Source organism: Rhipicephalus microplus, chromosome 3 (genome assembly GCF_043290135.1).
Source record: "Rhipicephalus microplus isolate Deutch F79 chromosome 3, USDA_Rmic, whole genome shotgun sequence".
In the NCBI taxonomy this organism is placed as follows: domain Eukaryota; kingdom Metazoa; phylum Arthropoda; class Arachnida; order Ixodida; family Ixodidae; genus Rhipicephalus; species Rhipicephalus microplus.
In genome coordinates, this window is record NC_134702.1 from 188,168,475 (window position 1) to 188,196,172 (window position 27,698).

The window sequence follows — 27,698 nt, forward strand, 5'->3', positions numbered from 1 at the left end:
ACATTGAATGAGTCCAAAAAGAAAGGTTGCTTTGTTTATGTTGAATTCCAATAGTGTACTTACGGCAGGCTTTTCCACTCTTTTTGTAGGAAGTGTGTTCCGATGGCAAAGTGAGGGCAGGAGTGGAGTGTTCCAATGAGAGAGCCAGAGTAGATTCAGAGCGAAAGTCACTTCTAGGAGCATGAAAAATTTATCTGCCAAAATCAGGAGAGCGGACCGGAGCTTGGCGTGATGTGCTTTCTTTGAAGGGTCCTTGACAGCCAATTCTCACTTATGACCTGTGTTATGTGGGTTAATAAACAAGGTGGTGAAATTTCAGCGCATTAGGCTGAGCATTCAATTTATAACGAGCATCTTTACAAACACACAGATGGCCAGAGAGTCTGGCAACACTGGTGCACATGCAAGCCGTGATGTAACAAGCAGCTTGCTTTGCCAATGTCTGTATTTTGGCCAACAATCCTGTTTCATGGTCAGCCGCATGTACAACAGTGCAGTTGGAGCTTGCTTGAGTTCATCACCGAAAGTTGAAAAATTTGCAGTGGCTAGAACTTGAATAGAAGATAATGGCTTCATAAAGTACACGACGTCACATGCGCCATGGCAAAACCGTTGGTGGGCAGGGTTTATAGCCAACAACTTCTTGGGCTCATTTTGCTATGAACTATTTTTCAAAGTCCCTTTTTCATCTATGTACAGGCACAGTGGACCGACCCTCTACTTCAATTTTTGCTGTGAACTGCAATTTGGTGGGTGACCGTGTTTTGGCCCCTTTATTACCACATTTGTCTGTTTGCAGTGGTGTCGTGAGTCTTGCCAGTAATGGTAGATGACATGGGTGCGACTGGGCGAGCCATGCGGTATTGCTTCTGCTGCTCGGTAGTGGCAGCTCCAAATCGGAAAACTAATTGCTGCAGGAGTGATTCATCGGATAGTGACAGCAACAATACAAACGTGGGTGTGAGTGTGAATTTGACAGAATTCGACTGTGCAATCGAATAGCTACAGGCAAGGTATTCTGGGTAACTCAAGCACTTCCTCCTCCTCCATGTTCTCATGCTTGCTCCAGCAGCACGGATTGTGTTCCAGTTGTGGATTTGGAGGCATTGCTCTATGCCAGAGTTGAGTGCTCACTTGCAGAGTCCGTCATCTGCTCTGACTCTGCTATTGGAATCCAACATCACATGTGGTGCTGACTGAGCACAAGAAAACATATATATATGCTTTGATGTAGTTATTATGGAGAATGAAATTAATGGGTGCTAAAAGAAAAAAAGTTGGAGGTTACTGCCGTGATGTCACTACCAGGGATTTTTTCTTGCATTTGTAGCTGCAATCTAGTTGCACTGAAGAATGCTGTTTAGTTGTGGATATGACTTCTTGCCACATCAGCCCATGGGTATCATGACAGGTGGGTGATGTTTTGAGCGACATTCGCCTGTATTTACAGGTACTGTTGACTGCTGTTTCTGAGGTGTAGGCCATGGAGTTAGGATGCGGATCTTGTGTGTGCATGGTTCAGCCTAAATGCCTCTGAGTTGCCACGTGAGAAGGAGCCTTTGCCCCTTTTCTTTCTTGCAGTACATCCTGGTGCCTTCACGGAGAGCCACGGGTGCTGCCTTCCAGATCTTAATATCCCATCTGCTGGGTGACGCCAGCAGTCCATACATCGTTGGCGTGGTGAGTGATTTAACTGTGATCCAAGGACCGCATGCATCCAGTGTCTAATTGACAAGACCACCGAGTGCCCGGAGTACTTAAGTGTCATGTGCATGAGCAGCTTTCCCCTGCAGGTGTGGGAGCAAAAAGGCTTGGCTCTCAACACATGCGAGTGGCTTGAAGGGATCACTTGGGCAGCTGTTTTGAGCCTGCATTCTATGAAGAGCCCAGTATCTTTCACCAGTGGTTGGGCATATGTCACTAGTCCCGTTATCAGAAAGGCAATCATGGTGCTGATTCCAAGGGATGATGCGTCAGCACCATGAAAGTGCCGACAATTTACTGTTGGTTTTTTTGGTGTGTAGCGAATGCCTGCTGTGGTAAAAAAAACGAGGCAGAGCTGAGGGTTGATAACAAAACAAAAATATATTCTTAAACAAGGAAGAACAAAACATACAATTATGCACTCTTGGCAATAATGCATAACGATGCAACTCACAAGGAACTCCGATAAATTCAAAACAACGAACACAAATAATAACACGCGCTCTAATGCAATCTCATACATTTACTAAACAAGGCACTTACAGACTAAAATGTTCGTCACACGTATTCAGTCCAATGTTCGTGGAGCAAAGCTTGAATGCTTCTCTTCAAGGAAACACTCACTCAAAGTCCAGCACCGGTCGTCGTCCCGCTGTATCTGAGGTTTTTCTTCCAGGAAACTCTCACGTCGTCAACTGATCCCGCTTCAATAACAAAACTTTTTTGACGGTAACACGTTAGTCACTCACGCGCTGCTACTGCAGAGCATGTTTTAGCCCACGGGCGATAAACACACGCTCATCTCCTGCTTCTAAGACAAGCCTTCACCTGCAGGTGGAAAACTACGCTTCATCTCCTGCCTGTAAGACAAGCCTTTGCACGGTGGTGGAAAACTCTCTTCATATTCTTGATGCGTCTCTCTTCGCTGCTTGCTTATATGCACTAGCTCCTGGGTTCCCGAAATTTCTAGGCGTTTTGTCCGTCCGCTGCTCTGCCAAGGCTGTGGAAAGGGCGGGACCTCTCTTGTAATTTGATGCAACTATGCAGCACCACGCCCCTTTTCTTTAAGATGTTTCTAGAGTTCGCTCGGTGACAGGTGCGAGGAGGTTGATTGGCGTGGCGTCTTTTTCGAGGGGGCGAGTCTTTTTATGCTGTTTCTTCTTTATGCCGATTTTTGTTGCATCTGCTTGGCACCTGTTTTTACGCAGCCCTTAGAAATCGGAGGCATGCGCTATCTTGAGCGCTTGTTTGTGACAGCATAGAACCTCGGAATAGTAAGGATGTGTAATGGGCAACTAGCTTGGTCGTTCTTTCACACAAAATTGCGAGTAGTATTACTTCATACTATAACTGCACAAACAAGTCTTCAATATCTATAAAAAAAAGCGTTCACACATGTATTGCAGTAGCACGGATAATTGGGCTAATCGGTATCAATTCGTGTTCAGACTGAATAAGGCGTGCCCGTGTTGTTTCCATTTTTCTTCTACTGTCCCTGTCTGTGTGCGTGCCTTATCCAGTTGGAACATGAGTCGACACTATGCAGCATTTTGCAGTGAGAATAATTCATCAAAAATACAGTCAAATGGTCTTTGGTATCTGTTAACAGCATAAAGTGAAAAATTGTGCAGTGCTGTACAATGAATTAGACTACTTCTTCCGGGCATTTGCGCAAGCAGCAAAGATTAAGTGTTAGAAATAATACTAGTATCACTCATTTTCAACAAAGACCTTTTTTCGATGAGTGTACAACATGGGAACAATGACTACATGCTTTGTGCAAGCGCTGAAATGTACTTGCGTTCATTTATTCATCCACATTTCTCTCGGTTCGCCATTATTGTTGCTTGGTTCTTGCTGCAAAGGAGCACTCGCCCCTCTGCTTCCTCATCTTTTGTTCTCTCGGTCTGCCAAAAGCTTGCAGTGGTTAGAGAAAGTAATTTATGTTTTCATGAGATGTTATAATGATTACATTTTAGCCCGTTCAATTTGTTTTCAGAAATTCAATAAAATTTTATTTTAATCCCATGCTTTATCCTCCATGTGATGAATACAAAGCACTTGCACTATTTAGGAAATTCAGGGGCCCTTGCCTTATTAGGTAAATGGGGGCAAGCAGATCTTGATGTCTGTGGGACTGATATACTGATCTGGCTTCTTCCACTCTTTCTATCTTTCTATAACATTGTGCAGTCCTCCCTTATAACTGTTTGTTTTCTTCACATCGGGAATTCTCCCATCGTTCACGTGTTCAGCAACGCAGCGTTTCAGTTGCTGCAGGCAACAACCACAGCCATGCATTGATATCTAGGCAGCAATCAAATGCAGCAACGTGAACTGACAATTCAAGATAGGAGAGAGTGTTGTGGACACTTCTTTCTTTATTGCACTCTTTGCTTTGGGTTGCATCACAACCATTTTGCTCAAGAACAAACCTGCGAGCCCGACAACATGTTGCGATATATTAGAGTGCAGGGGATAGAAAAAGTTGTCTGTCTGGTGTTGTGCAGATATACGATGCAATCCTGGTGGGCCGAATGGATGTGGCGGCCCACTACTTCAGCCTGCAGTATGCCTTGTTCCTGCCCGTGGCTGTGCTGGTGTTGGGCAGTCTGTTCTTCGTCGTCCTCTCCTGGCACATTGTGGCTGACAGGGAGGACTGCGCTGCTCTCACCCGTGGTAAGTGATTGTTCTGCATGTCGGTACTCGTTTCTCCGATTCATTGTGGCAGGTCGCATCCGCGTGTCATGTGTGCCTGCCCCTTGCTCCTCGGCTGAAGCTAATCACAGCTTCTGCATTGCTTGCGCATACATTGTATTGATGTTTGATGCAGTAGACTGAACTCAGACTCATTCTCGAACAGTAAGGCTGTGCGGATCATCTCTGTAATTTAATTCGCTGGAATAGGCCATCTTTGGAGTTCGAACAAAAATACTAGCTCCAAAGGAAACGGACAATTAGTATAAAGGGACTGTTACCTTTCCTTTCTTGTGCTAGGGTTCAGTGCACTTCGGTTATTCCTTATACCTTAAAGATGTCTCTAACTTGAAAGCTCCTGTTGCTTTTTCTTTTTTTCTTAGTCACGGTAAGACCGTGCAGTTGTATGTGGAATCTTTTTTACCGATGATGCCACTCAATACTGGCCAGTCATATTTCATCGGTGTTTGCCGACAAAAACTTCATACTCTGGGCACATTCTCTCCAGCTGTGGCATCTTAGTTGCCATATTGACAGAGATACAAATTAATCGCCTCTCTGTCGGTCAGCAGTCACGCTGGCTAGTCACAAAGGTCGAGTGACTACATTGTTACTTTACCCAACAGGGCACCCTGTGGGCTTATGAGCTCTTCAGCTTGATTCAGGAAGCTGTTGAACCTGTTAGCATTGCAGAAGCGCGACATCAGCGTGCCATGAAATTTGATGTAGCAGTGTCAGTGCTAGTTTCTGCTAGCAGATTAGATGCAAATGGCACCGTCATGAGACATTTTAGTGTGGCAGTGTTGCACTTCTTATTGTAAATGTTGGTCACTGTCAATCATAGAGCTTTCTAAAATTAACTAGAGAAGGCTCTGGCGCTGCGATCATTCAGCGACCATGGTAATGATGGATAGGACACAGATCTGCCTAGTCTTCGTACTTTCGGGCAGCGAATCGCACTTGTGGCTTCTTTCACTGCTGTGTTTCGGTTTTGTTTCAAAGGAAAGAATGAACCCCTTTTGAACTTTGTGACCCGATTTGAAATGGTAAGCTTAAAAGAATAAGGTGATGAAGTGCAACTGCTTAACATTTGCTGATTTTTGTTTTGTGAGAAAACAGCTCCAAGCCACGCGAACGCACACAGAGCCAGAAGTACGAAGATGAGACAAATCCTGGTACTACCCATCATTCCCATGCTTGCTGAAGCGCCGTGAGTTGCACCTCCCATAGACACTAAATGCCAGAGCTCTTCCTAGTGCATATTTAGGAAACTCTATGCCGTCAATGGTTGCCACTCATGGTCATTCACGGTGAGTCACTGGCACGAATGGGTCCTTAAGTACACGAGTAAAGGTGTGCAATGTGGTGCACGCTTGGCTGTTTCAGAGATGCTCAAGGGCTCGTCATGCTCATTTGACGACCCCTTGGATCGTGGCGACGTGACCTCCTGCACTGTGCCCTTGCTGGAAGACAGTGTGGTGCGGAGGAAAGAGCGCATTCACTGATCTGGCCTGCTACTATGTGCGTCCAGCAGGGCACGCAATCGACCACATGTGCCTCTTGATCAATTCGCTCCATGCCTCATGCCAGTTCTTTGAGCATTTAGCAAATTGTGTGTCTGGGTTTTTAAGGGAAATTTTGTTTATCGTAGTAGTGTGGCTAGTGTACCTTCTTTTTTTTTTTGTTCAACCACAGTCACAGAGTTTTAGAGTGCAGAAAACACGGTGCATAAAAAAAGTCTTTTCCACGTTGAAAAATTTTGTCGATTTTGCACCAACTAGGCCCTAAATAGTTCTTGCCAAGGCCTTCTACCATTGATGTCAGAGAAGATTTTACTATTTTTGGTAATTCACTATTTTCCTATTCACTTCAGGCACTGCACGATACGAATGTTATGGTTGTGAACGTGTTGTATAGTGTACATGTTTTTTTTATAAGGGTTGATTGAACAAAGTCTTACCATTTTATTTTCTAGAATAGCTTATTTTGGGTTAGTAAATATTGATATGAAGGGATCATCAGTTAGTGCTCATTGCTATGAGCAGCACATTACTCCAGTTAAACCTGATCAGCATTGCTACATCCTTTCATCAGCCTTACAGATTTGAAAAATATAGTTGAGAACAAGTGTAAACCAAGTTACATATTAAAAAAAAAGTCAATCGAGAAAAAAGAAATGATGTATTTCAGACGTAAGGTAAAGCTGCGAGCGTGGTGAAAATGTGACATGCCGTTTTTTGTTGGGGAAAAAATAACAGCACCTCCAAGTATATGAATTCTGCGAACAAGTTTCCGGCACCCTTTGTTCTCATTTGCGGATCAGTTGTTCGTGTCAGTATCTGTTGTGAGTCGGGTTACTTTTTTGTTTGCTTCATTTTCTCCTAGTTGTCTGAACAATACACGTGTTTGTGTGTGTGGCCATATTGAATTTTTAATGCTGCCTAATGAAAATTGAAAACATGTCTCAGACGCCATTGATAAAAAACTGTCCCTAAATGTGTCAAATCGCTATAAAGTTGCTTCAAGGCACTCAGTATTTGGTTGCAACAACAAGAATGAGGTAATTGTTGTATTTATGCATGTTATAGTGACTCATCTTAACTAAGTCGCAATTAAATATTTCTTTACCCTAAAGTCATGGATGCTTACTTCTGGCATAAACAGAATAAAATCTCAGGCTAGGAATAAAGTAGAAAATTCATACTTAGTTATGTCCATTTTTTGCAAACAAAATTCCTGCTTTTCACATTGCTTGAAGGAAGTGGCATTTTGCACGACTGGTTAAACGTGATACTGTCTTTAGAAAAGTAATCATATATATCAGTACACTGCAGAATGAAGTTAAGTGAGGACAATCTTATAGTGCAGAAGGTTCAATTCAGCCAAAGTACAACTTATCTTGCTCTTTCTCAGCCTCTACTTGCTGCAAACAGTAAAAACGAGTGGTGCACACAATTGTGTACATAGCGTCTCAAAGGGTTAACTTATCTTTGCAGTCATTTTTGGTGTTGATCACCACGAACACTTGGCAATTTCACGTCATTTCACTTTTGCAATATTTGGATGTCGTTTTGCCATTTTCTATATCAAACTCTCCCGTTCCACTTCTCTCTTATTGTGTCCATGCCAAGCCATCCAGCAGCATGAAATATTTGCCGCGTACATGCCATATTGTTTTGTGTTTTCTTTTTACTTTCCTGCCATGTTATTTTTTCCGTATCCTAAGCTGACACTAAGATGGGAAGTACAATATCAATTTTTCTTTTCTATAACACTTGTGCTAGAAGTAAGCACCAAGTGTCCAAGCGTAGACTTGGAAAGTCTTGAGGTATTGCAAGGAGCTATTCAGATAGGCTTTGCATTAATTGAACTCAACCGTGTTCTCACATCATAGACCAGCTTGATGAAATGCGTCCTAAACTAATTATGACTTTATTTCTCTATTAAGAGTAAATGTGGCAGCTCAAGTACTTTTTCTAGATTGCATTAAAATATGCGCAAAACTGAGTTGATCTGCCATGTAGCGTTATGTCAGCAGGCATTTGGCATCACGTTCACTGAAATGTTTTCAGTGAATATTCAATGAAAAGTACAATAGATTGGTTGATCAGAAGCAAAAATTTGATTGTTTTAACAAATTCTGCAGGGCACTTTTGGAGGGGTATTTTCAATGGATTTTTAGAGTAATTTTAGCAGATAATGACTATTTTTTTATCATGTTTTAATGGGATCTCATGCTTTTGCTTAATGGCAGCCATGATTGGCTGTACTTGACAATGTAGCAACTTTGATGAGGGGCTAATTTCCAACTGGTAATGTAGACAGCTTTTTTCGAAGGATTTCCAGTCGGGACTTTCTTGCATTACTGTTTCAGTTATAACAAAGTGACTTAAAAAGTGTATTTGAAATGTTCGTCATTGCCGTGAATCTTTTTCCAGGCCTTAGTAGAGTTACGGGAATGTTTAGCAGTAGATCTGATGCTATTTTAGCAGTAATTTTTCTTGAAAAATTGCCAGTATATAGAGGTATCCGAGACAAGGAGCCATCTGAGATGTGTGGCTTGAGCTTCTGAACAGTTCTGAGATATTTAGCAAATGCCATAAGCTAGCGCTTCGCAATTGGCGCATTCACCTTTGATCCTCATGGTACAATACCTTGTGGAACTTCAAAACTGCGAGAGCGCGCTCCTCGGAGATGTTCTGTAATTATCCTGTTTTGCATCAAGCAAGATATGCTGTTTGTAAAAGCTGTTTCTTTTGTGCCCTGTCAAGCAGACTCTAAGAATATGTGAGCCTTTTGACCATAGTTATTTTGGCTGCCTGTTCTTTCGTACAAACCATGTATTTGTTGTTTAACCCCATTTACCTGCACTGGAGGTGAACCAGCACATTTTTTAGTGTGAGCTTTCTCGCTACTTCAAGCAAAGCTGCTCTGAACATGCACTTTATACGGCGGTACATTCTGTAGCTTTGGTGTGTTGGGCTTTACAGAAATGCTAGCCTTCTGTAGCTAGCAATGTAGTGGCATAGAAGCGAAGCCACTACATTTCATAGGTGCTTACAGTAATACCTCGTTAACTTGAACTTGCATAGCCTTGTTGCGGTGGTCTAGTGGCTAATGTACTTGGCTGCTGACCCGAAGGTCGTGGGATTGAATCTCAGCTGCAGCGACTGCATTTTCGATGGAGGAGAAAATATTGTAGGCCTCTGTGCTCAGATTTGGGTGCACATTAAAGAACCCCAGGTGGTAGAAATTTCCGGAGCCCTCTACTACGGCGTCTCTCATAATCATATGGTGGTTTTGGGATGTTAAACCCCACATATTAATCAAATCATCAATTGAACTCGCATGTCTCGAAAAATTTACTAAGTTGAAATTTTCCGCGGCACCGAACATTTTCTTATACGTCCCATGTATCTTTTTGCCTTTATCTTTATTTTGGGTCGGATTGCGGATAACCCGAAATTTTGACTGGGAGTGAAAAGAAAATTCTGCTGCTGGACCATTTTACAAGATTTGCACAATGCTGCCACGGCTGAAGTCCATCGATTTTTTTTTCTTATTTTGCTGTGCCTGCTACTACATCGATGCTTTCCGCGAACGCGAAGAGCGTGAAATTTCAGCCCAGTGACATAACAAATTTGTCAAGCAAACATGTGGCACATTATGTGCCACATGCGCTGAGCAGGGATGCAGTGTACTAGAAGAGGGCAGTGCGCTCACTTTCCGGTGGAGGCTCTGTGGTCAGATGGCTCCGCAAACGTTTCCAATTCATGCTTTTCTCTTCGCCCGAGCGGCGGCGCTGCCATTGTCATCAATAGAGCTTGGGAGGAGGGTTGCGCTGAAAGAGCCGGCCAGCTCTTCCAGACGAGCACTTGCCAAGTCACGTTTCATTGCGGCAGATGTTGTAGCGTCAAGCTTTTTTTTTTTTTGCAGCGTTGAGCGGTATGCAGCATTCATCAAATTAGTGTGCCTTTTTGTGCCTGATCTACGCCACAACGTCAGAAAAACCAGTGCCGCTACGGGCCAAACAGACTATGTGTATGTGAAGGGCGAGTTGAAGCTGTCGTTTCTTGTCAAAAATTCAGAACAGGCGTAAAGAATGCGAAGAGAACATGTCAGAGTGGACAGGCCCTTGGCCGAGCTCCACTTCGAACTGCATCATGTGCTTAGAGGCTATGTGCACATTATTGATGTAAAAAAAGTTTGTATACCTTGTGGGAGACCCATTCTCTGCAGATATGCTGTGCCGTGATTCTTCCCAATCTGCCAGCCTACCTTAGTAAAAAGCCGATGCAAGAGGGGAGCATTCTTAAAAGGAAGACGTCAGAAACTTAGTCAGACTGACAGACAGACAATAGTAAGCGTGCGCAGAGTTCTCCATCAGATGAAAGGAGGGAAGGCAAAGATTCATTGTAGCACTCCCCCCATCTCTCTTATCGAATGGTGGTCAATAATGAAGAATAATAATAGTCCCCAGAAAACTACTATCTTTCGTCCTACAACCAAAGTAAAACAAAGATAATCAAGCTACAATTTTTCGTTCTAGCAGAGTGAAGGCACAAACCCACCAAACATACCTGCATTTTTGAGCTTGGCAAAGAAGCGGGCATGCTCTATTTCCTGATTCGGAACTGGAAGGTGAATTGTCAATATGGTTGATTGGGCGAGTTGGTGCTGCATGACTGTTTTGAAATGAGATTGCACTGCTTAGACGCGGACAGAAAGACAGGAACAAGCGCCTAAAGGTGAAATTTAAGCATAGTCTTGATACAAAAAACTAAGTCTACACGGCTACTGACGATTTAGGATACTACATCGTCAGTAAAAGGACGGTGTAGGATACATCGTCCTTTTTCGCGAGTTGCCTTGTAGGGGCAAATGCTTGAGTGTTGACAGGGGGTGGAAAAGGGGCACTTACCCCCTCAAGCCACACCAACACCGTCCTCCACCTAGGCTATACCAGCATTCTCCCCTCACCAAGATTATATGCAACCCAAGTTTGTACCCCCCAAGACAAAGTCCCGCCGACGCTCACCTGGAAATGCAATATGGTGTGGAAAAAGATATAGTGAATATGCAATGAACTCAAGCGCACCAAAGGCCCCGCCGCGGTGGTTTAGTGGCTAAGGTACTCAGCTGTTGACCCGCAGGTTCAAATCTTGGCTGCGGCGGCTGCATTTCCGATGGAGGCGGAAATGTTGTAGGCCCGTTTGCTCAGATTTGGGTGCACGTTGAACCCAGGTGGTCGAAATTTCCAAAGCCCTCCACTACGGGCATCTCTCATAATCATATGGTGGTTTCGGGACGTTAAACCCCACATATCAATTATTTAGCGCACCAAATGAAAAATGGCGTTAACTGTGTGGAACTAAAAAAAGAAGAAAGAAAGAAAGGCATGAGTTGTGTTGGCTGTTATCGGGCTAACTCTTTGCAATTTCTGTCGCAGAAAAAAATGGGAAAAAGATAAACTAAAAGGAACAGGGGCTCTCAGTATAGTCAAATAGCAGTTAATACTGGCAAGATTGTTTCAAATATAGAATTGTGTGTCGCAACTCGCGTGCGGCCAGCGACGAGCAGATTTTTCAAGTGAAGCGTCTTTTGAAGCATTTTTGGCATTGCATAGGATAGGTGGCGCCACCTATCCTATGCAATGCCAGCTGCGTCAGAGGAGCAGCTGAGTAAGCCCACTGCCCCCTTCTAGTACATTTTAGCAGGGAGGCCCTCTGTCCACGCTTGGCGTCGATGGTCTCGTTCGCTTTGTGCAGTGCACATGATTTTTTCTGAGGTGTGCTTCCCACTCATCTGCGCGAATTGAGTGGTACGGATTTTTTGCTCACTGTGAGGAGTGGCAACTTAGCGGAAGTTCGGCATGCATGGCGTCAAAGCTGCGGAAGTCGCTAACGCTGGGGAAAAAAAAAATTAAGGAAGTGAAGAAAGGAGGCCAAACGAAATCGAGCATCGTGCAGGAACTCGTCATCCTTTTGTGTATGCTTTTGATCATGCTAAAAAACAAACAGAAGGTGCTTGATGAATTTCAGCAAAGCTTCTCCTGTCAGCGCAAGCCGGTTCGAGGGTCGAAGTTCACAGATGTTGAAGCGGCATTGATGTTTCGTGGCTGCGAAATGCCACAGTGGTCAACTTTTTCGTCACCACATCAGTAATAGTGAAGAAAACACACGCTCTGGCCTTGCAAATGGGGCACATGGACTTCAGTTGCAGCAGCGGCTGGTTTGACCACTTCAAAAGAAAAAAAAAAACAGTGTGGTGTATAAGTCAGTGCACGGCGAGAGCGGCACCACAGTCGCAGCGACTGCAGACAATTAGCGCAGCAGCTGGCTCATCGAGTTGCGGGAGAGTTACACCGACAGCGAAATTATCAACCTTGACGAGGCAGCCCTTTTTTTTTTTAATGTTGCCATCGCGCACCTTCACACCGAAGGGTGGTGTGTGTTTGAGAGTGAAACAATGGAAGGACAGGGTCACTGTCCTTTTCGGGGCAAATGCCACAGGTGAAGAGAAGCTGCCATTACTCATAATTGGCAAAGCTCTTAAGCCTAGGTGCTTTAGAAATGCACAACTGCCGCATGGCACTATGTATTGCACGAATAGAGCAGTGTGGATGATAGCTACTTTTTTTTTTAAAGGTACTGTCGCTCCATAGATAACAAGATGGCCAAGAAAAACAGAAAATTTTTGTTCATTGTCCACAACTGCCCAGGCCACAGCAAAATAGAGAATTCAGAGGTAGTGAAAGTGGAGTTTCTGCTTGCAATAATGACGTCTGTGCTGCAGCCGATAGACCAAGGTGTTGCCGAAGTGGCCCAAAAAGTCTACAGAAACACCCTTCTCCACAGAATTCTGTTGTCTTATGAAAATAGCAAAGGCTACGAAATTGACCTGCTGGGAGCTGTGCACCTTTTCAGCAGCCCTTGGCACCAAGTTTGCACAGCGACTATCGCCAACTGCTTTACGCACGCTTAGTTTTCAGGTGGCGCTAGTTTGCCAGAAGTAGAGACGGCAGAGACAGAGTACTTCACAGACTGTGAGGAACATTTTCAAGAGGTCATGAAGCTTACAGGTAACGGTGCCACTGAAAATGATGGGACTTTTCTGGAGTACGCGCTGTGTGAGCAGGATGTGGGGATCGCCACAGAAATGATGGACGTCGAAATCGTTCAAACAGCCACTGACGTACGAGACGGCGGAGACGACAGCGATGATGAACCACCTCAAGAGGTGCCGACATCTTCTAAGCCAAGAAATTTTCTGCACTTGCTTCGAGAAAAGGTTGAGTGCAGCGACGGGGAAGATCGACTGATGCGATAGGTGAAGAATCTGGAGGATGCCTTCTGAAACCAAAGAACGATCGCAAAGCAGACGAGCATTACGCAGTATTTCTCTGCTAAATAAAATGGCAGTGCGCCAACACCCAGCCGGTTGAAGTCTCTTGTATGTTATTTTTTCACTTTTAAACCTGCAGGAGAAGAATGATGAAAAACTGCCGCTGAAGAGCAGTAGTGGTTTTTGTAAGAAGCGCTCATTTTCCCCGGCGATTAGCGCCACTCTGCTTATCTTTAAAATCCGTTTATCTCGAATTTTTTTTTGTTTTTGTGACTTTGAGTTAACGAGGTATTATTGTATTTTAAAAAAAGTTTATTTGATACGGGTATGAAAAGTTTTGATCATAGCAGATATGCAGTTGCCTTCATTTCCAGTGCTATTTGTGCACAATATGGGGCAGGGTATGTCTGCTTTCATAGCAGCTGTCTTTTACACACTGTGAACATCATCTACCCAATAGAGTCTTCACGTATTTGATCCCAATGAGAATACAATATAGTCTGGTGTATATTTGTTCACTCAAGTTCACATATAACAAACTTATACCCTCGCTATCATCACAGCGAGTGCTCATCAAATGACTGCCTTGTCATGAAGCCGGAAAGTTATGTTTAGGTTGCAATATTTATTTCTGAAGTAAAACTGGAAGCTCTAATTCTGAGGCTGTCCAGAGCTGCCTCCTATCACTTAGGTCTTCAGGAGAGAATATTTTGTACATATTTCAATTTTTTTACCTGGTAGTGTCATTGGCAGATAGTACTAATGTTTAAAATTAGTTTGATAAATGCTAAGCAGATTTTTGATTCAATTGTTTCTGCTCAGCACGAAAATGTTTTACAGTATTTTGTTGCTATACTGTAAGGCCCCAATTAGTTGATGTTTAAGATGACAGGGCCGTTTAGTCGTAAGGAAGTGTGCAGTAATTTAACTTCTTAAATAAAAATGGAGTGCAGTGTAGTTTATATTCCTATGCCTTTGCACATTATATCACGTTTGTAACTATCAAGCTTGTTGGGACCATGTGACTTTTTATGCCCAAATGAGCAAGGAATGCAGCACAAACACAAAAGCATAATGGCTCGCTATCCTTGTAGAGTAAGGTACACTTACATGCTGTGGCAGTGTTTTAAACACACACTCACACGTTAAACCTCTCCACACTGTTTTGCTGGCATATAAGTTTACGTCTAAGATAAGTATCTTGTGTAATCATTCAGAAGGCAATCATCGCACTGCATAGGGGAAGTAGTGCAATTTTGAGAAGAACAAAGGGGATGAGAAATGCACCTAAACAAAGTTCAGCCCCATCAAACTTCCTTTAGAAGGTGACTTTCAAAGTAATTGCAAGTACGTAGTGTACAAGAGAGGATACTGCACGAGAAATTTCAATAGTGAAGCTTAGTACTGGAACACAATTTACCTACCTGCGAACTGAGCACATGATTATGTAACCAGCAGAAAGCATGAAGGAGTTGTTTTTTATTCCATGAACTCTTAAAATCATTCTCGTGGGCTTTTCTCCGAGAGTAATTGGCCTTCATGTGCTGGTTGTGGGGGTCCTTTGCAATTTGCAGAGCTGCACTTCACAGGAAGTGATGATGATGATGCCAACGTATGGAACTTGTAGGTCCTCTTCGTATTGTGCAGCGCTGCAACAACCAGTACCAGGATCCCGCTTCACGAATCGTGCTTAGCACTTCATTGTTTAAAGTTACAGTTTGTTAGCTATACTCGGGCTCAACCAAAGAAAAAAATGATGGCTGTGCCAAGAGTCATTTCTGTGCCTCCCACAGAGATTATTTTCCTAAATTCTTCGTCCAATTGTGCCTAATCATTTTTATAACGTCAAGAGCTTTTCGTTTGTTTCATATAGTTTACTTCGTCTATAGAGACTTGCATTTGTGTCATTGGTTTTAGGTAGGAAGTTCGGACATCCCGGGGAATTTCATCCGAGATGCTGTCATCGCTTCTCAGCCTAATGTAATAATTTAAGTAGAAATGATGAACTTTTAATTTATGATATGCGTAGTAGCTACATTAGCTAAGAAAGGGTTCTTGTGATTCTAGAAACAACAAGCTTGCACGACTGTCCTTCACTAGTGAAGGGCAAATGCGCCTGGTTCTGTGAGCGGAGTTGCCATTTGTTGTAACAGAGTAAAAAAAAAAAAAAACGGCATGACACTGCAGTGAACGACAAAATGCTAGTGTTCGGTGGATAGCTGTGATGTTCCTCATATTGGTAATTATAATCTTGTCTGCAAAAATGAAACAGTCTTCTCGTATTGTTTGCACTGTTAACTTTTTTTATAAGTTAAATTCTTTTGTAAGTTTTGTCGATCAATGCACACGACCTGCAGCTCACTGTGTAGCTATTGCCAATTGTTATACCTATATTTTGCTGTTGCCTTAGACACTGCTAAGCACTGACTACGACTTGCTCGTCTAGCACATATATTTCGAAGGCTCTGAGGCAATATTAAATGTGTGTGAGCATTATCGCAGCAGTGAGCTTTTAAGTTGCATTCTCTTGCTCTGCCCTGCTTAAGTTTCTCAGAAATGCTGTGGGTTTTTCGTTTAACTACTGAAATGATTGTTTTTGTGGTGATGATTACATCATCTGTAGTGTTTGCTTGGGCTTTTGATCAGTACTGAGTTAGCAGTTGAGTGTCATGCACATCAAAAGTAGTGGGTATGGCACGCCCTTGAAGTTATCAAAGTTCCTTCCTAGCATTAGTTTTTTTCTCCTGATACAGCACTGTCTCTGACAAGTGCTCATTACTGGTGATCAAGACTGTGGATAGGAGTGAAAGGGGGGCTCTACGTGTATAAAATTTGTCTGTGTTTTGAGCAGATGCTTGTCGTTCTTTGCTGATGATCACTATGCATTGACTGCCCTGTGCAAAGTTATGACAACATGTCAGGCTCCCATTGTGAATGACACCAACTGGTGGCTGTCTTGTTTCACATAGGCAAACGTGCTTATGTAAATGATGGGAATTGGACCAACCCTGTGTCACTGTTTATGGTTTCCTTTCCTTCGCTTCTCCTGTGCACTGCTTTATTACACTGTTGCTTAATGGACTCATTGAGCATACATGTGTTGCTTGGTACAAGAATTATTGCAATATTTGTCGCCTGACTTTACCGCCTTAAAAGCTGTTCGACTACAATGCATGGTAAATGCATGTTACTATTTTTAGAACATTCATGTCCTAGGAAATCAACAGCGTGTTTCGAAGTGAGGTGCTAGAGCAACCACCGTAATGCCTGTTGCTGACCCTTTGATCAGCTTACGAAACTGACCGGTCGCATGTGGACACTGCTAAATTACAAAAGCACCGCGAGCCATCTTTAAGATGCAAGTACATGTTTACTGTGGCCACATTATATATCTAGAAAAGTTGGCCAGCCAAGCTAATCTATTCATCACTGCACTCACACATTCAGAATGTGCCATTTCAAGTTTCTTTTTTGGGGTAGTTGAGTTTTTCGCTGTGAGAAGACATAAGTCAAGCTCTTCAACGAACTAATAATTGGTTTAGTATCATTGGAAAATTTCTCGTATTTTCGTAATTTCTTGTATTTTCGTAATTTCTCGAAATTTCTAGTATCATTGGAAAAAGATAAAGTTGCTGAGTGATTCTGTGTGAGTTCCACTTTTTTTTTTTGCCGACCTATGGATCTTCAGCAATAGTTCAGCCTTACCTGGATCCATGTTTATAGTAATCACATCTACTCACACATATTTGAATATATAGTCATTGCATTTTCTTTTATCAGAGACTCGAATCGTATGGGTGCTTTGACCTCCCCCTGCGAGCTCTTCCAGTGAAGTAACTTATAAATATACCTTATGCTGTCATCTAGCTCTTTCAACAAAATGACCTTACTTATTCGTGAGAATTCGTAACTCGTTACTGTTAAAGAGGATTGACATCATGTTGGATAAAGCTAATATTATAGGCTATCAGATTCATGGGTTGACTCACTCCCGCTTACTCAAGCTCAGATTGAATTATGAGTTTGGGTCCATAATGTTTTGGTGAGTCTGAGTCTGAGTGAGCCCTTAGCACAAAATATATTTCGTGAGTGAGTCCGAATAAGCTCTGCAAGTTTTTCTGACCTATAGTATGCAGTCTCTTATACTTGACAGTTCCAAAAGGCATAGAAGTCCAGGTTAGCTGGTACATATTGCAGTAGACTCCCAATAATTCAAACTCTGAAGATTAATACTTTTGGTTAGTTCAAACAAAATTCAATTTTTCAGTTGGTCCTCTATTCTTTCAATTTTTTAAAAGCCTGTTAATTCAAACTTCATCGTTTGGTTAATTCATACTTTTTGTAGTTCCACACCGGGAAATATCCACTGCTTTCCCACTACTGTTTAAAAATTTGCATGCTTTCATAATTCTAACAGCCTAGAAATGAAAAATAAGTGCCTCAGGTCTTCAAGGAAAAGGGCTTTCCCAGTAAACAAATGTTCAAACTAAGCACACGCATGGTAAACCGCAATGCATCTCAACTGGTATAGAGAGCTTTGTGCACATAGCAAAGAAGCAGTTGGCAATTCACGATTTCTTTGAAAGGCCTCATCAGTAATAAATAGCCAAGAAACTCTTCGATCCTACACCTCTGCTTTATGTTCATTGGGCGCAGTTAGGGTTTAAAAATGTCTCAACAAAATTTAAGTATGACAAAATCAATGAGACCTTCTGATAATTCAAACTTATTAATAACTAAAACAAAATTCAGAGGTTCCTTCAAGCTTGAATTAACGAGAGTTGACTGTAAATGATTTTAATAGTGCCAAACGTATGGATGGCTATGAGGACATTGATAACACTTTTATTGTCATAGTCTTTGTAGCTACCTCGTAGGTTTCATTCTATTATAACCATACATATTATTTATATGTGGTGTTTAACGTCCCGAAATCACCATATGATTATGAGAGAAGCTGTAGTTGAGGGCTCTGGAAATTTGGCCACCTGGGGTTCTTTAATGTGCACCCAAATATGAGCACGCAGGCTTACAGCATTTCTCGCCTCCGTCGAAAATGCAGCCGCCACAGCTTGGAGTCGATCCTGCGACCTGTGGGTCAGGAGACGAGTACTTTAGTCACTAGACCACCGCGGCGGGGCAACTATGCATATTAATATTGCTCCTTTTTGTCAAAAGAGAAATACGTTCAAAAGCATGACTAACACTACAGATCTAGCACCATAGCATGGCTAACATCATTGCAATGCACACTATCTGTGTTGGGGGGTCCAGTGGGATAATCTGACAATGATAATACTGGTCATTAACTGGATGGTAACTACTGTCACATAGTAGCTACCTGTGGAAAATGACTGCATCCACATTTTTACATGGGCAACGTTTTGTGGAGATTTTCTTCACTAAATTCTTCTGCATGCCCTAGAATTGGGGAGGATTTTCATGAATACGGTACTCGAAGAAATGATGCATGATTTAACAAATGTTACATTTAATTTCATGTATCTGTGTCTGTTGTACGGAGGTTTGACTGCATTAACATTGTGCAGTGCCAAGATCTGCTGTCCTTCCCAAGTCAAATTTTGACGAATCCCCTTGTTGCTTGTCCTTCCCATTCTTGCTGTAGGCCAGACGAACCATCCCGGTGGCGAGACGCATGCGGGCCAGTTGCTGCCCAATGTGGCAGAAGACAGAGGTCGCCTCATTCCCCACGACAATTGATACCTCGAGCTGAATGCAACCGTTCCCCCCTCCTTCGACATTGATGGCTACCCTTTGACTTCGCCACTCCTGGTGTGCATTTGTACTTTGCCCAGCATCGCTTCCTTCACTGTGAGTGATCAGGCCAGCAGACTAGCTACGATAGCAGTGCAAGATTCAAGCATCAGTGCTGGCCAAAGTGACTGTTGGATGTTACAATGAACATTGCATACGCTAAGCACTGTAGAAGCAGTGGGCAGTCATTAGGTGTGGTCATCTGCAAAGAACTCTTGCAATGGATGGTTGACATATCATAGACTGTTGTGTGAGCTTTGAGGTATTCAAGTGTGAAGTGTGCTATAGTGAACCTTCCTCAAGCAGGAAGCCTGTACCAGTACCTTTCTTACATGGTCACTTCGATATTGTTTCATGTGGCAATAATTTGTGATTGTTAATAGATTAACGTGGCTATTGCCTAGTCATGCAATTGCGTGATCTATACATTGTTTCGTTTGCAATCACTGCAGTTTTTTTTGCATGAAGATAAGCCTTTGTAAAATATATATTACATTGATAGAGATATTACTGATCATCTGGTGTTTTCGCATCTGTACTGACAGTTTGGTTACTTCTCTCATGCGGGAACACCTAAAAATTTATTGAATTTATGCAAAATTGCCTGAATATTACAAGTTTATATAATTTTTAAGGTTTACTCTGAAAAATAGTTTGAAAGTTGCTTGCATATGCCATGTGAAAGACAGTTTGTATTTCGTTTCACAGTGTCAGGAATGGGTGCTTTTGATAGCAGTTGGGATTACGAAGTATTTAAACACTTCTAGCTAATATCAATGAACGTTTCCAAATGAAAACTTGTGCCTTACTGATGAAATAATATGCTAGGTTTGCAAATTGAAGGGACACAGTTGTGACAGTTGTTACTGGAATAACTTGCTATTTAACTTATGCTTGACTGTGCTAAATTATCATTATGTCCTAAGGGCAATGGGTTAAAGACAAAAGTTTTAGTGCGTTTGTGCTAATGAAATATTTTTTATCAGCTTCTCGGTAGTCTCAATAATTGTTTGGGAGAAGCCCAAAAATTATAATCTTTATGATGTTGCATAAATGTGGAAATACAAATCCCAAAGGAAAATCAGTACGAAGTGTTTTTTACAGTGAATGCCAACTTTTCTCTGCGTGGTGCACAAGGTAGTACTTCCACTACTTTCTAACAAACACACACTTTCACAAGGCTGACCCAATTTTGGGGACTACTTCTGTCCTTGTCTCTTTTTTCTCCTTTTATTTATATTGAACAGATTTTTGCAAAGCAACTATTGTGTTCAGAACAAAATGATGTGTGTTTTAAATAGCTTTTATTTCAAATGCACATTTTCTTGAAATTTGAGATTAAAACGGTATTTTCTCGTAACCATTGTGATTATTGAGTTTGTCACCTTCTTAATGCCCTAGAAATGGGGACATGAGGGAACTGGAAAAGGGGCACGACTGCCTTCTCGTGTATGTCATGCAGACTCAATTTATACAGCTGCACATACCAACAGGCTTACACAGCAACATCTAGTAGCGCCACTGTTTATGATGGAAAGTGCCATCTATTGCAGAAATATCGTAACTGGGAGTATCCAATGTTACGTCTTCTTCTGCCAATACACTGCCACACCCGCTACTGCACACGTGTGGAAATCACGGATTGCACCTGTGGTGAGTCACAGTGTCGCTACTGTTGACTCGGTGGGTGCTGCGGACGATATTGAAATGTTGATTCCCCGCCTGGCCATAGGAGAATTCTGTATTTTACGCAGAGAGCCCCACAATGGTTGTTCGTCTTCGCTGATGCAGACGCTGTGCATTTTTTGGTATGAGGGGGATTGCTGAAAACAAATGACAATCTCTTTACCGGGAACGATGTATTGAACCCAGCGCCACGCGGCTTCCGAACAACAACACAAAAAAAGCTGCTGGAATGTCATCAACGGTTTGGCAGTCTTTCCAAGGATTTGGTGACTGGAATGTAGAACAATATTGCTTTTTGAACTATAGTCCTAGTGATGTGTGATGTTAAGTTGATAATATGTAAGCACACTTTACTAGCAAATTAGCATGATTCTATTAGCAAATCTTAATTGGGAGGTTTTTAAGAAGATGAAGAAGAGGATGGAAGGAGCGTGCTCTGGCTGAGCAACACAAAGGCCAATGCTGTTCTTTGTGTTCACCCTAATGTCGATATTGAATAGCTCTATGCTGCAGAACTAACTTATTGTTATTATTATAACTTTCAGAACTAACCTAATATTATCACACACATATATTCAAGATTTTGGGTATTAATTATTCACCACCACTGTGGCGGGGCTGCTTACAGTGCCGCAGCACCGTAGTGAAATGGACCAAATGAAGAGCACGTGAACACACATGTCCGTGCCGCTATCTCAAATCCGGCAAGAAACTGTCTTCTTTGCAGTAATGCCAACTAATGTCAACCGTTTTTCTCTAGGTTGACCTAAGATATCCTACATTGCAATAAATATCCTTAGATTGACTTTTTTGTTTTTATTTGAGCACATTTACTTCTAACAAAAGTATATATTGAGAAATAACATATATGTATATATGTATACATGCTATTTTTCCATATTTTTATTTGTACCAATTAAGTGGAAAGGGTTAGCCGTTGCCAAGTAACGGTGACAAAAACTCCTTCGTTTATTTTCTATTTCAATTAAAAAAAAAGAGAAATAACACTCAATGCCTGTATATAAGGCCGGCTGTTCTAACTGCGTTCTCCTCGTCTTCTCAGTATCGCCGCCGAGCGCGTGCCTGTGTACCAGTCGCGCTGATGCGACATGGCATTGTCATGGTCTGCTGCCGGATTGTCTCTGGCGTGTGACATTGGCTTTGCCTTGGTGGCTGTTCTTCACGCCACGACGTGTCTTGCATAAGAGCAGAAGACTCAAGCGGCCGGGATTGGTTGCCTCGTGGCCACAGTTCTCAAAAATGCTGCGACGTTGCATGAAAAGCTGCCGAAATCATCTCTGGCAGGCGGCCTTCGATAAGCCATGATGGTCGTTGGTACGTACGCCAGGACTTGTCCTGCTGAACTGTGAAACTTTCTGGTGGACTACCTTAGCTGTGTCCTTGCGGCCACGCCATGCTTAGCCGACCATCATTATGTTTCAGTTTTGGGGTGCCAGTTTTCATGCACATCTGCGTGCTGAGCAGGCAAACGCAGAGCGAAGAATGCGTAGTAACATGGACAAGCTGCAGGGTGTGGTGGTATAACTGATGCTAAAATGGAGCACTTGCCATTGTCAGCGTACTTTCCTGCGGGGCTGTCGGAATGGCCATTGATGGCTCCGTATGACCTGGGGTGCTAGGTCGACATTTAGCTTAATTTCTCGGTAAGTAGGGCACTGCTGTTCATAATATTGCCGTTTTAGACGTCACACATTGACCTTTCAATCTGAACACTTCAGAAGCACCTATTCTGATTTTTTTTGCTTAGCGCGATGGCTGAGGATAATTTTAGTATTGGTCTAAGCGCTCATATCAAATGATTTAGTATTTTAATCACAACATGAAATCACTGACGACCCCATCAGCACGTAATGGCACTCGTTAGAACGTAGGCCTTGGATTGGATAAATGTAAAGTTAGAGGGGAACGTGGCGTGGGATTGAAAGTCTGGTTACTAATGTGTTTCATTTTTTCCTTGCTTTTTTTAAGTGACCCCCGAACAAACGCGGCCATAAAAAAAATTCATAGCATATCCACAGAGTGAATGGTGATGAGTTGGACAAAGCTTCGCGGGCTCTCATCTTGGGATCCGCCTGTCTTTGTGCGTGTTTCACGGTCAGATCTTGGGCACGCGTTTTCAACGCGTATGTCTGTCTATCTGTCTGTCTCCCTTCATGCCATCTAGTGGTCACCTCACGTACTGCAACAACGCAGTGCCATCCAATGAACATTGTGAGGATTGCTACGACAAAGGAGGAACTGAGCCACAGCGTAAGGAGCTTCGTCCCTAAAAAGATCACTGCGGCCACAAAGCACGACAGAGTTGCTAGCTAGTATTGCACTTCAGGATTTTCGGCTTGTATAGGTTGCATGTCCATACGAAATATTTCTCCCTCTTCCCTCTACTTGCTTTTGTGAGTTTACAAATTGTGAGCTGTCTCCGCACATGCGGTAGGCTTTTGATTGTTGCTGAAGGGGTGCATGCAGCCTTGTAATTCGTCGGGCGGTTCTCCGAATAATCTGCGAAGGGTCAACAGTACTTCAAGCCTTGGTCCTTTCAAGATATACCTTTTCAGAATAAGAGGAGTGAGTGGCACGGAATGTTGTAAAGAGCAGCAAAACATACCTCGCTTCTAAATAGTGGTGCCCACTCAGGTTCTTGCAAGCCAGGCGTTGGGTACCCTGGTTGTTGCTGTGACAACGAGGTTAACATTATGCTTGAAAGAACAAGCAACAATTGTGTGCGAGCTTCGTCTACATCAGCGCTGACTGCTTATTTTATTGCCGCAGCCCGCTGACATCACCAGGCCTGTTGGGGCGAGTGCAATGTGGTCAGGCGATCCTGCAAATATCGAGTTGAGAGTAGGCCTTTTTTTTTCTTGTAGTTGATTTAGGACTGCGTGCCTTCACCACTACCATTCCTATTGCATTAGTCTGTCTGTACTTTGGTCTACACCCAGGAGTAAACGAGGAGAGGGGGTGAATAGTGGTAGAGGGCTGCCCCTTTAAGAGAGGACAACTGCATTATGACAAAAAAAAAAAAGAACGAAGTCTGGTAAAACAAGATTGAAGTGACTATTTGTTGATACTGTATGTTATCTTCTTCGTCCTTATATGCTGTAAAGGGGCCCTGCAATGATTCTTGAGCATGGTCGGAAAACGCTGCCGATCGGTAGCTGAAGTTCCCAAGAACGTAAGATCCGAATGTTATAGCAACAACACGTGGCTTGGAATTGACAACAAATTCTCAAAGCCAACTGAAAATTGCTTTCTCTCATCTCGACAAATGACGAAACAAGCTCAAAAACCACTCGTCATAGCCATTGCATCAGCCATTGGCTGATTTGAGCATGGTGCGCTCGGTCGTTACTGGGATCGCCGCAGGAGACCGCAACTTGTCCACCCATGCACGCGCGATCGCATTGAGACGCCGCGTTTTCGAAGAAAAAAAAAAGAGAAGAAAAAATGTGCTCAAAGTTCCAAGGCGCGCATGACGTATCTTCTTTCCCCGCTTAGCTTTCAGCATAGAATTTTCTAATATACACTGGAGAGAACTCTGGCGCTAGTGTCTACGGGAGCTGCAACGCACGGTGCTTCAGCAAGCATAGGAATGATCGGTAGTACACACATTTGTCTACTCTTCATACTTCTACCTGCTTTTGGCTTCGTGTGTTCGTGTGGCTTGGAGCTGTTTTCTCACGAAATAAAAATCAGGGAATGTTCAGCGGTTACGCTTCGTCACCTTATTCTTTTAGACTTACCTTTCCTAATCGGGTCGCAAAGTTCAAAAGGGTTGAATCTTTCTTTCAAAACAAATCCGAAACACAGCAATAAGTGAAGCCGCAAGTACGAATCAAGAAGAATTCTATGCTATCATTCTCAATGCCTGGCGAATGTTCACTTTGACCGTGTAAGTGGCAAGTCGTGTGAACGACAATGGCCTCATATATTGTCGCAATTAAGGCAGATGGTACTGTTCCAAAATACAGGACACTTGCAGCGCTGCGTGTGGTGCCATAACACGTGTCCTGAGCAAATAATAAAAATCAGACAAAAAAAATTCACGGTTTATAAACTGTAATCGAACTGAGATATTTTGCCTGGCTGTCAAGCATTCTACCGCAGAGTTGCGGCAGTGCTCGAATCAGCTTTGAAAAACATCGTATACGCTAGCCATGTCGGGCAAACATTAACGTTGACAAGCATATAGACACCGACCTCATCGGGTATATTTCCCTTGCGGATGCAAGAGGCCTAGATCGTTGCCCCCCAGGGCAACGTTTCTAGACTAGGTAAGTTGCAAAACTCCCCGCGTCAGACTAGTCGTCACACGGCGCCGGGACAGTTTCCAGTTTGGTGGCACTGGCGGCGCAACAAGCTTCTGCTAGCAGGCGAAATTGTGTAGTCGTCGTGGCAAGACGCCGTGACGGTCGTTCTGAAAGAGCTTTGCCAACAGTATATTATCATGATTTGTTGTGTTGTCGCAGAAACTTAATACTGCGCAATATTCAGCGGTGTAAAACAAATACAGTATAATTATGGTTTTCTGAACTGCCCACAATAAACAATGGTTTATATATAAAGCATAACATGCGAGTCTGTTGGTTAATTGCTAGTTGGTGTTCGTTCGCAATAGAGTTTTAGACGCGAAAAAACTCAATTACAATGTCTTGCATCCTCTTTTGTGGCTGTGTTTTTCGTGCTTGAAAATAAATTACAAACTATGTGGCGCAATCTCGTGGCTTTTGTCTGGTTGTGTAGACAAGTTTATTTTTTCATGTTAGTCACATTCTTTAGCAACTTAGAACGTCGAAAAGCTACGTGTGCGGTCATTTTCTCGAGCACATCTTCTCTCTGCTTCTTCTGTAATTCCTCTAATGACACCTGTTAACACAGCTGCAGCTAAAGCTTCGAGCACAGACCGCACTTTGGGGTATCGGTGAGCACTTCGTAGTCATTACTCATGAATATGCCTGCTGATGCACTGGGACAACATGAACACACTTTCAGCTTTTCTACGCCCGTCAGAAGTTCAGCCAATCAGATGATGGTATCTGCATTGCCAAGTGACTCTGCCAAGCGATGGTGATGGCTGCTAATGGTGACTGTCATGTCTTCTGTGACTACAACGCATTTCTCCACAAATGGCGCTCTTTTTTTTTTGAGCCCTAGAAACACCCCAAGACGTCTTGTCTCGCCATTTTCAACAACTTTTTGCCAGCATGCAGCAGGCAAACAAACGTTTTCTATGTCTTGAAGCGAAATGACGCCACTAGTTGAAGGCATGTCGGGACTTACTTCACTGTCTTCGAGCTCAGTGCTCGAAGATAGTCTATTCTTTTTCGCCGATGATATTCTGGAAAATACCCTACTTCCATAGGGCAGCTTTCGCTTCTCTGTCGCGGGCCCCGCGACAAAGGTAAACGGGAAAAGTAAGCGGGCAAATTCGGGAATATTCGTGGAACACATTCTTCGACGAGGTCCCACTTTCCTCTTGCGATTTGTACCTTCTTACCATATGACGTGCATGAGAGTCTTCAGGATGTCCTTCTCATGAAAGTGCATATCACACACGTGAGGTGCTGGGCAGTTTCTTATCCGCACGAGAAATAGCGTGGTCCCTTACCTTTCGCTGCTCAGGCACACGTGGGCACGAAAGAAAGGTCGTGGTGTCTCTCATTTCCTGTAGCTACTCTACAGCTGGGAACGCAACATCTGGGCATGATGAAAACACGCAACACATATGAAGCAGAACAGGGCGCGCTGAAGCACAAAACTGTTCACGCAGAAAGAAGCCTCTACAGATATCAACACACTGCAACATGCACAGGCGATGGAGGTTACGGGAATGACACGAGCGAGCATGCAGTAGTGAATCCAGATGCGACAGCAGCGCCACATTTGTCGCTGGCAGTGGCGGCACGGCGCAACATCTCTCAGTTTTGCAACTTACCTAGTTCTATAAACGTTGCCCCAAAGAGCGTTTACGTCGGCACTAAAAGTATCGGAAGTGGTGGTACAAAACATCTTTATTTCGAGAAAGAAACGGGACTTAGAAAGAAACGGGACTAATCGACTATGAGAAGCTACATGACATGGCGCGGCTGTTTCGGCCGAGGTTGATCATTGCTGGAACAAGTGCTTATGCTAGGTTACTGGACTACAAAAAGTTCAGAGAAGTAAGTGAGTGTGCCGAATGTGAGCACAGCACGTCTAAATGCGCCGTGCGCGTTGATCGAGGTTGATTGGGCGCTGCTTGTGTTTCTGCCAAGTACAAGGGGTGCTTTTGTGGCTTTTAGAGATTTTTCTATGGCGATGTCGCAGATATTTTGATCGAAGGCACATTCTTGATCTTTGGTGGAGAACTAGAGGTTGATGCACTGCATGCTTGAGTGGCCAGACCCTATTCCGGGCATACGTAAGCAAACTCGCTCATTGGTCGACTCAAGGCTCACTGGTGATGCAGCAGGATGATAGTCTCGATGAACTTCTGCATGTCCAACGGGTTAGTGGACATTCTAGGACTTGCTCGCTGGATTCCGTGCCGACCGGTTGTGCCCTCGCTATCTCCGACAACAGCGCAGCTCTGGCCGACTGGGTTAATCCTACGCAACCCTCCCCCTGCCGCCGGTACCCTACGACGACGACAGCGTAGCTCTAACTGACTGGATTAGTCCTACACCATCTCGTGTTGCCGACAAGAGCTCTCGCCAAGAGTGCCCCGTCCGCGGACTCCTGTGACTGTGTTTCATCTGTCATATGTTCTCTTTACTTCCGTCGTCGCTCGCTGTCCCTGCGCATTTCTCTCTCTCTCTCTCTCTCTCTCTCTCTCTCTCTCTATATATATATATATATATATATATATATATATATATATATATATATATATATATATATATATATATATATATATATACTTTTAAACCTACCCTTTTAATCTCTCCTTACCATTCCTTGTGAGCTACTGTTGAGGTATCGCACCAGATGCAGAC

The 27,698-nt window shown here is 43.2% G+C and overlaps 1 protein-coding gene across 2 annotated transcripts in view; it reads left to right on the forward strand.

The window, feature by feature from the left end:
- LOC119176263 (protein spinster homolog 3) overlaps window positions 1–20,380 on the forward strand; it is a 102,711-nt gene extending 82,331 nt beyond the window's left edge. The window contains exons 9-11 of one of the 2 annotated variants that reach the window (XM_075890642.1): window positions 1,582–1,680; window positions 4,215–4,383; window positions 18,872–20,380. In XM_075890642.1, the coding sequence (XP_075746757.1) occupies window positions 1,582–1,680; window positions 4,215–4,383; window positions 18,872–18,966 (363 nt within the window). In that variant the 3' untranslated portion in view covers window positions 18,967–20,380. Of the gene's footprint in view, window positions 1–1,581; window positions 1,681–4,214; window positions 4,384–5,787; window positions 7,094–18,871 lie in introns of those variants that run through there. The other variant, XM_075890641.1, reaches the window with a different exon arrangement.
- The last annotated feature ends 7,318 nt before the right edge of the window (window positions 20,381–27,698 follow it).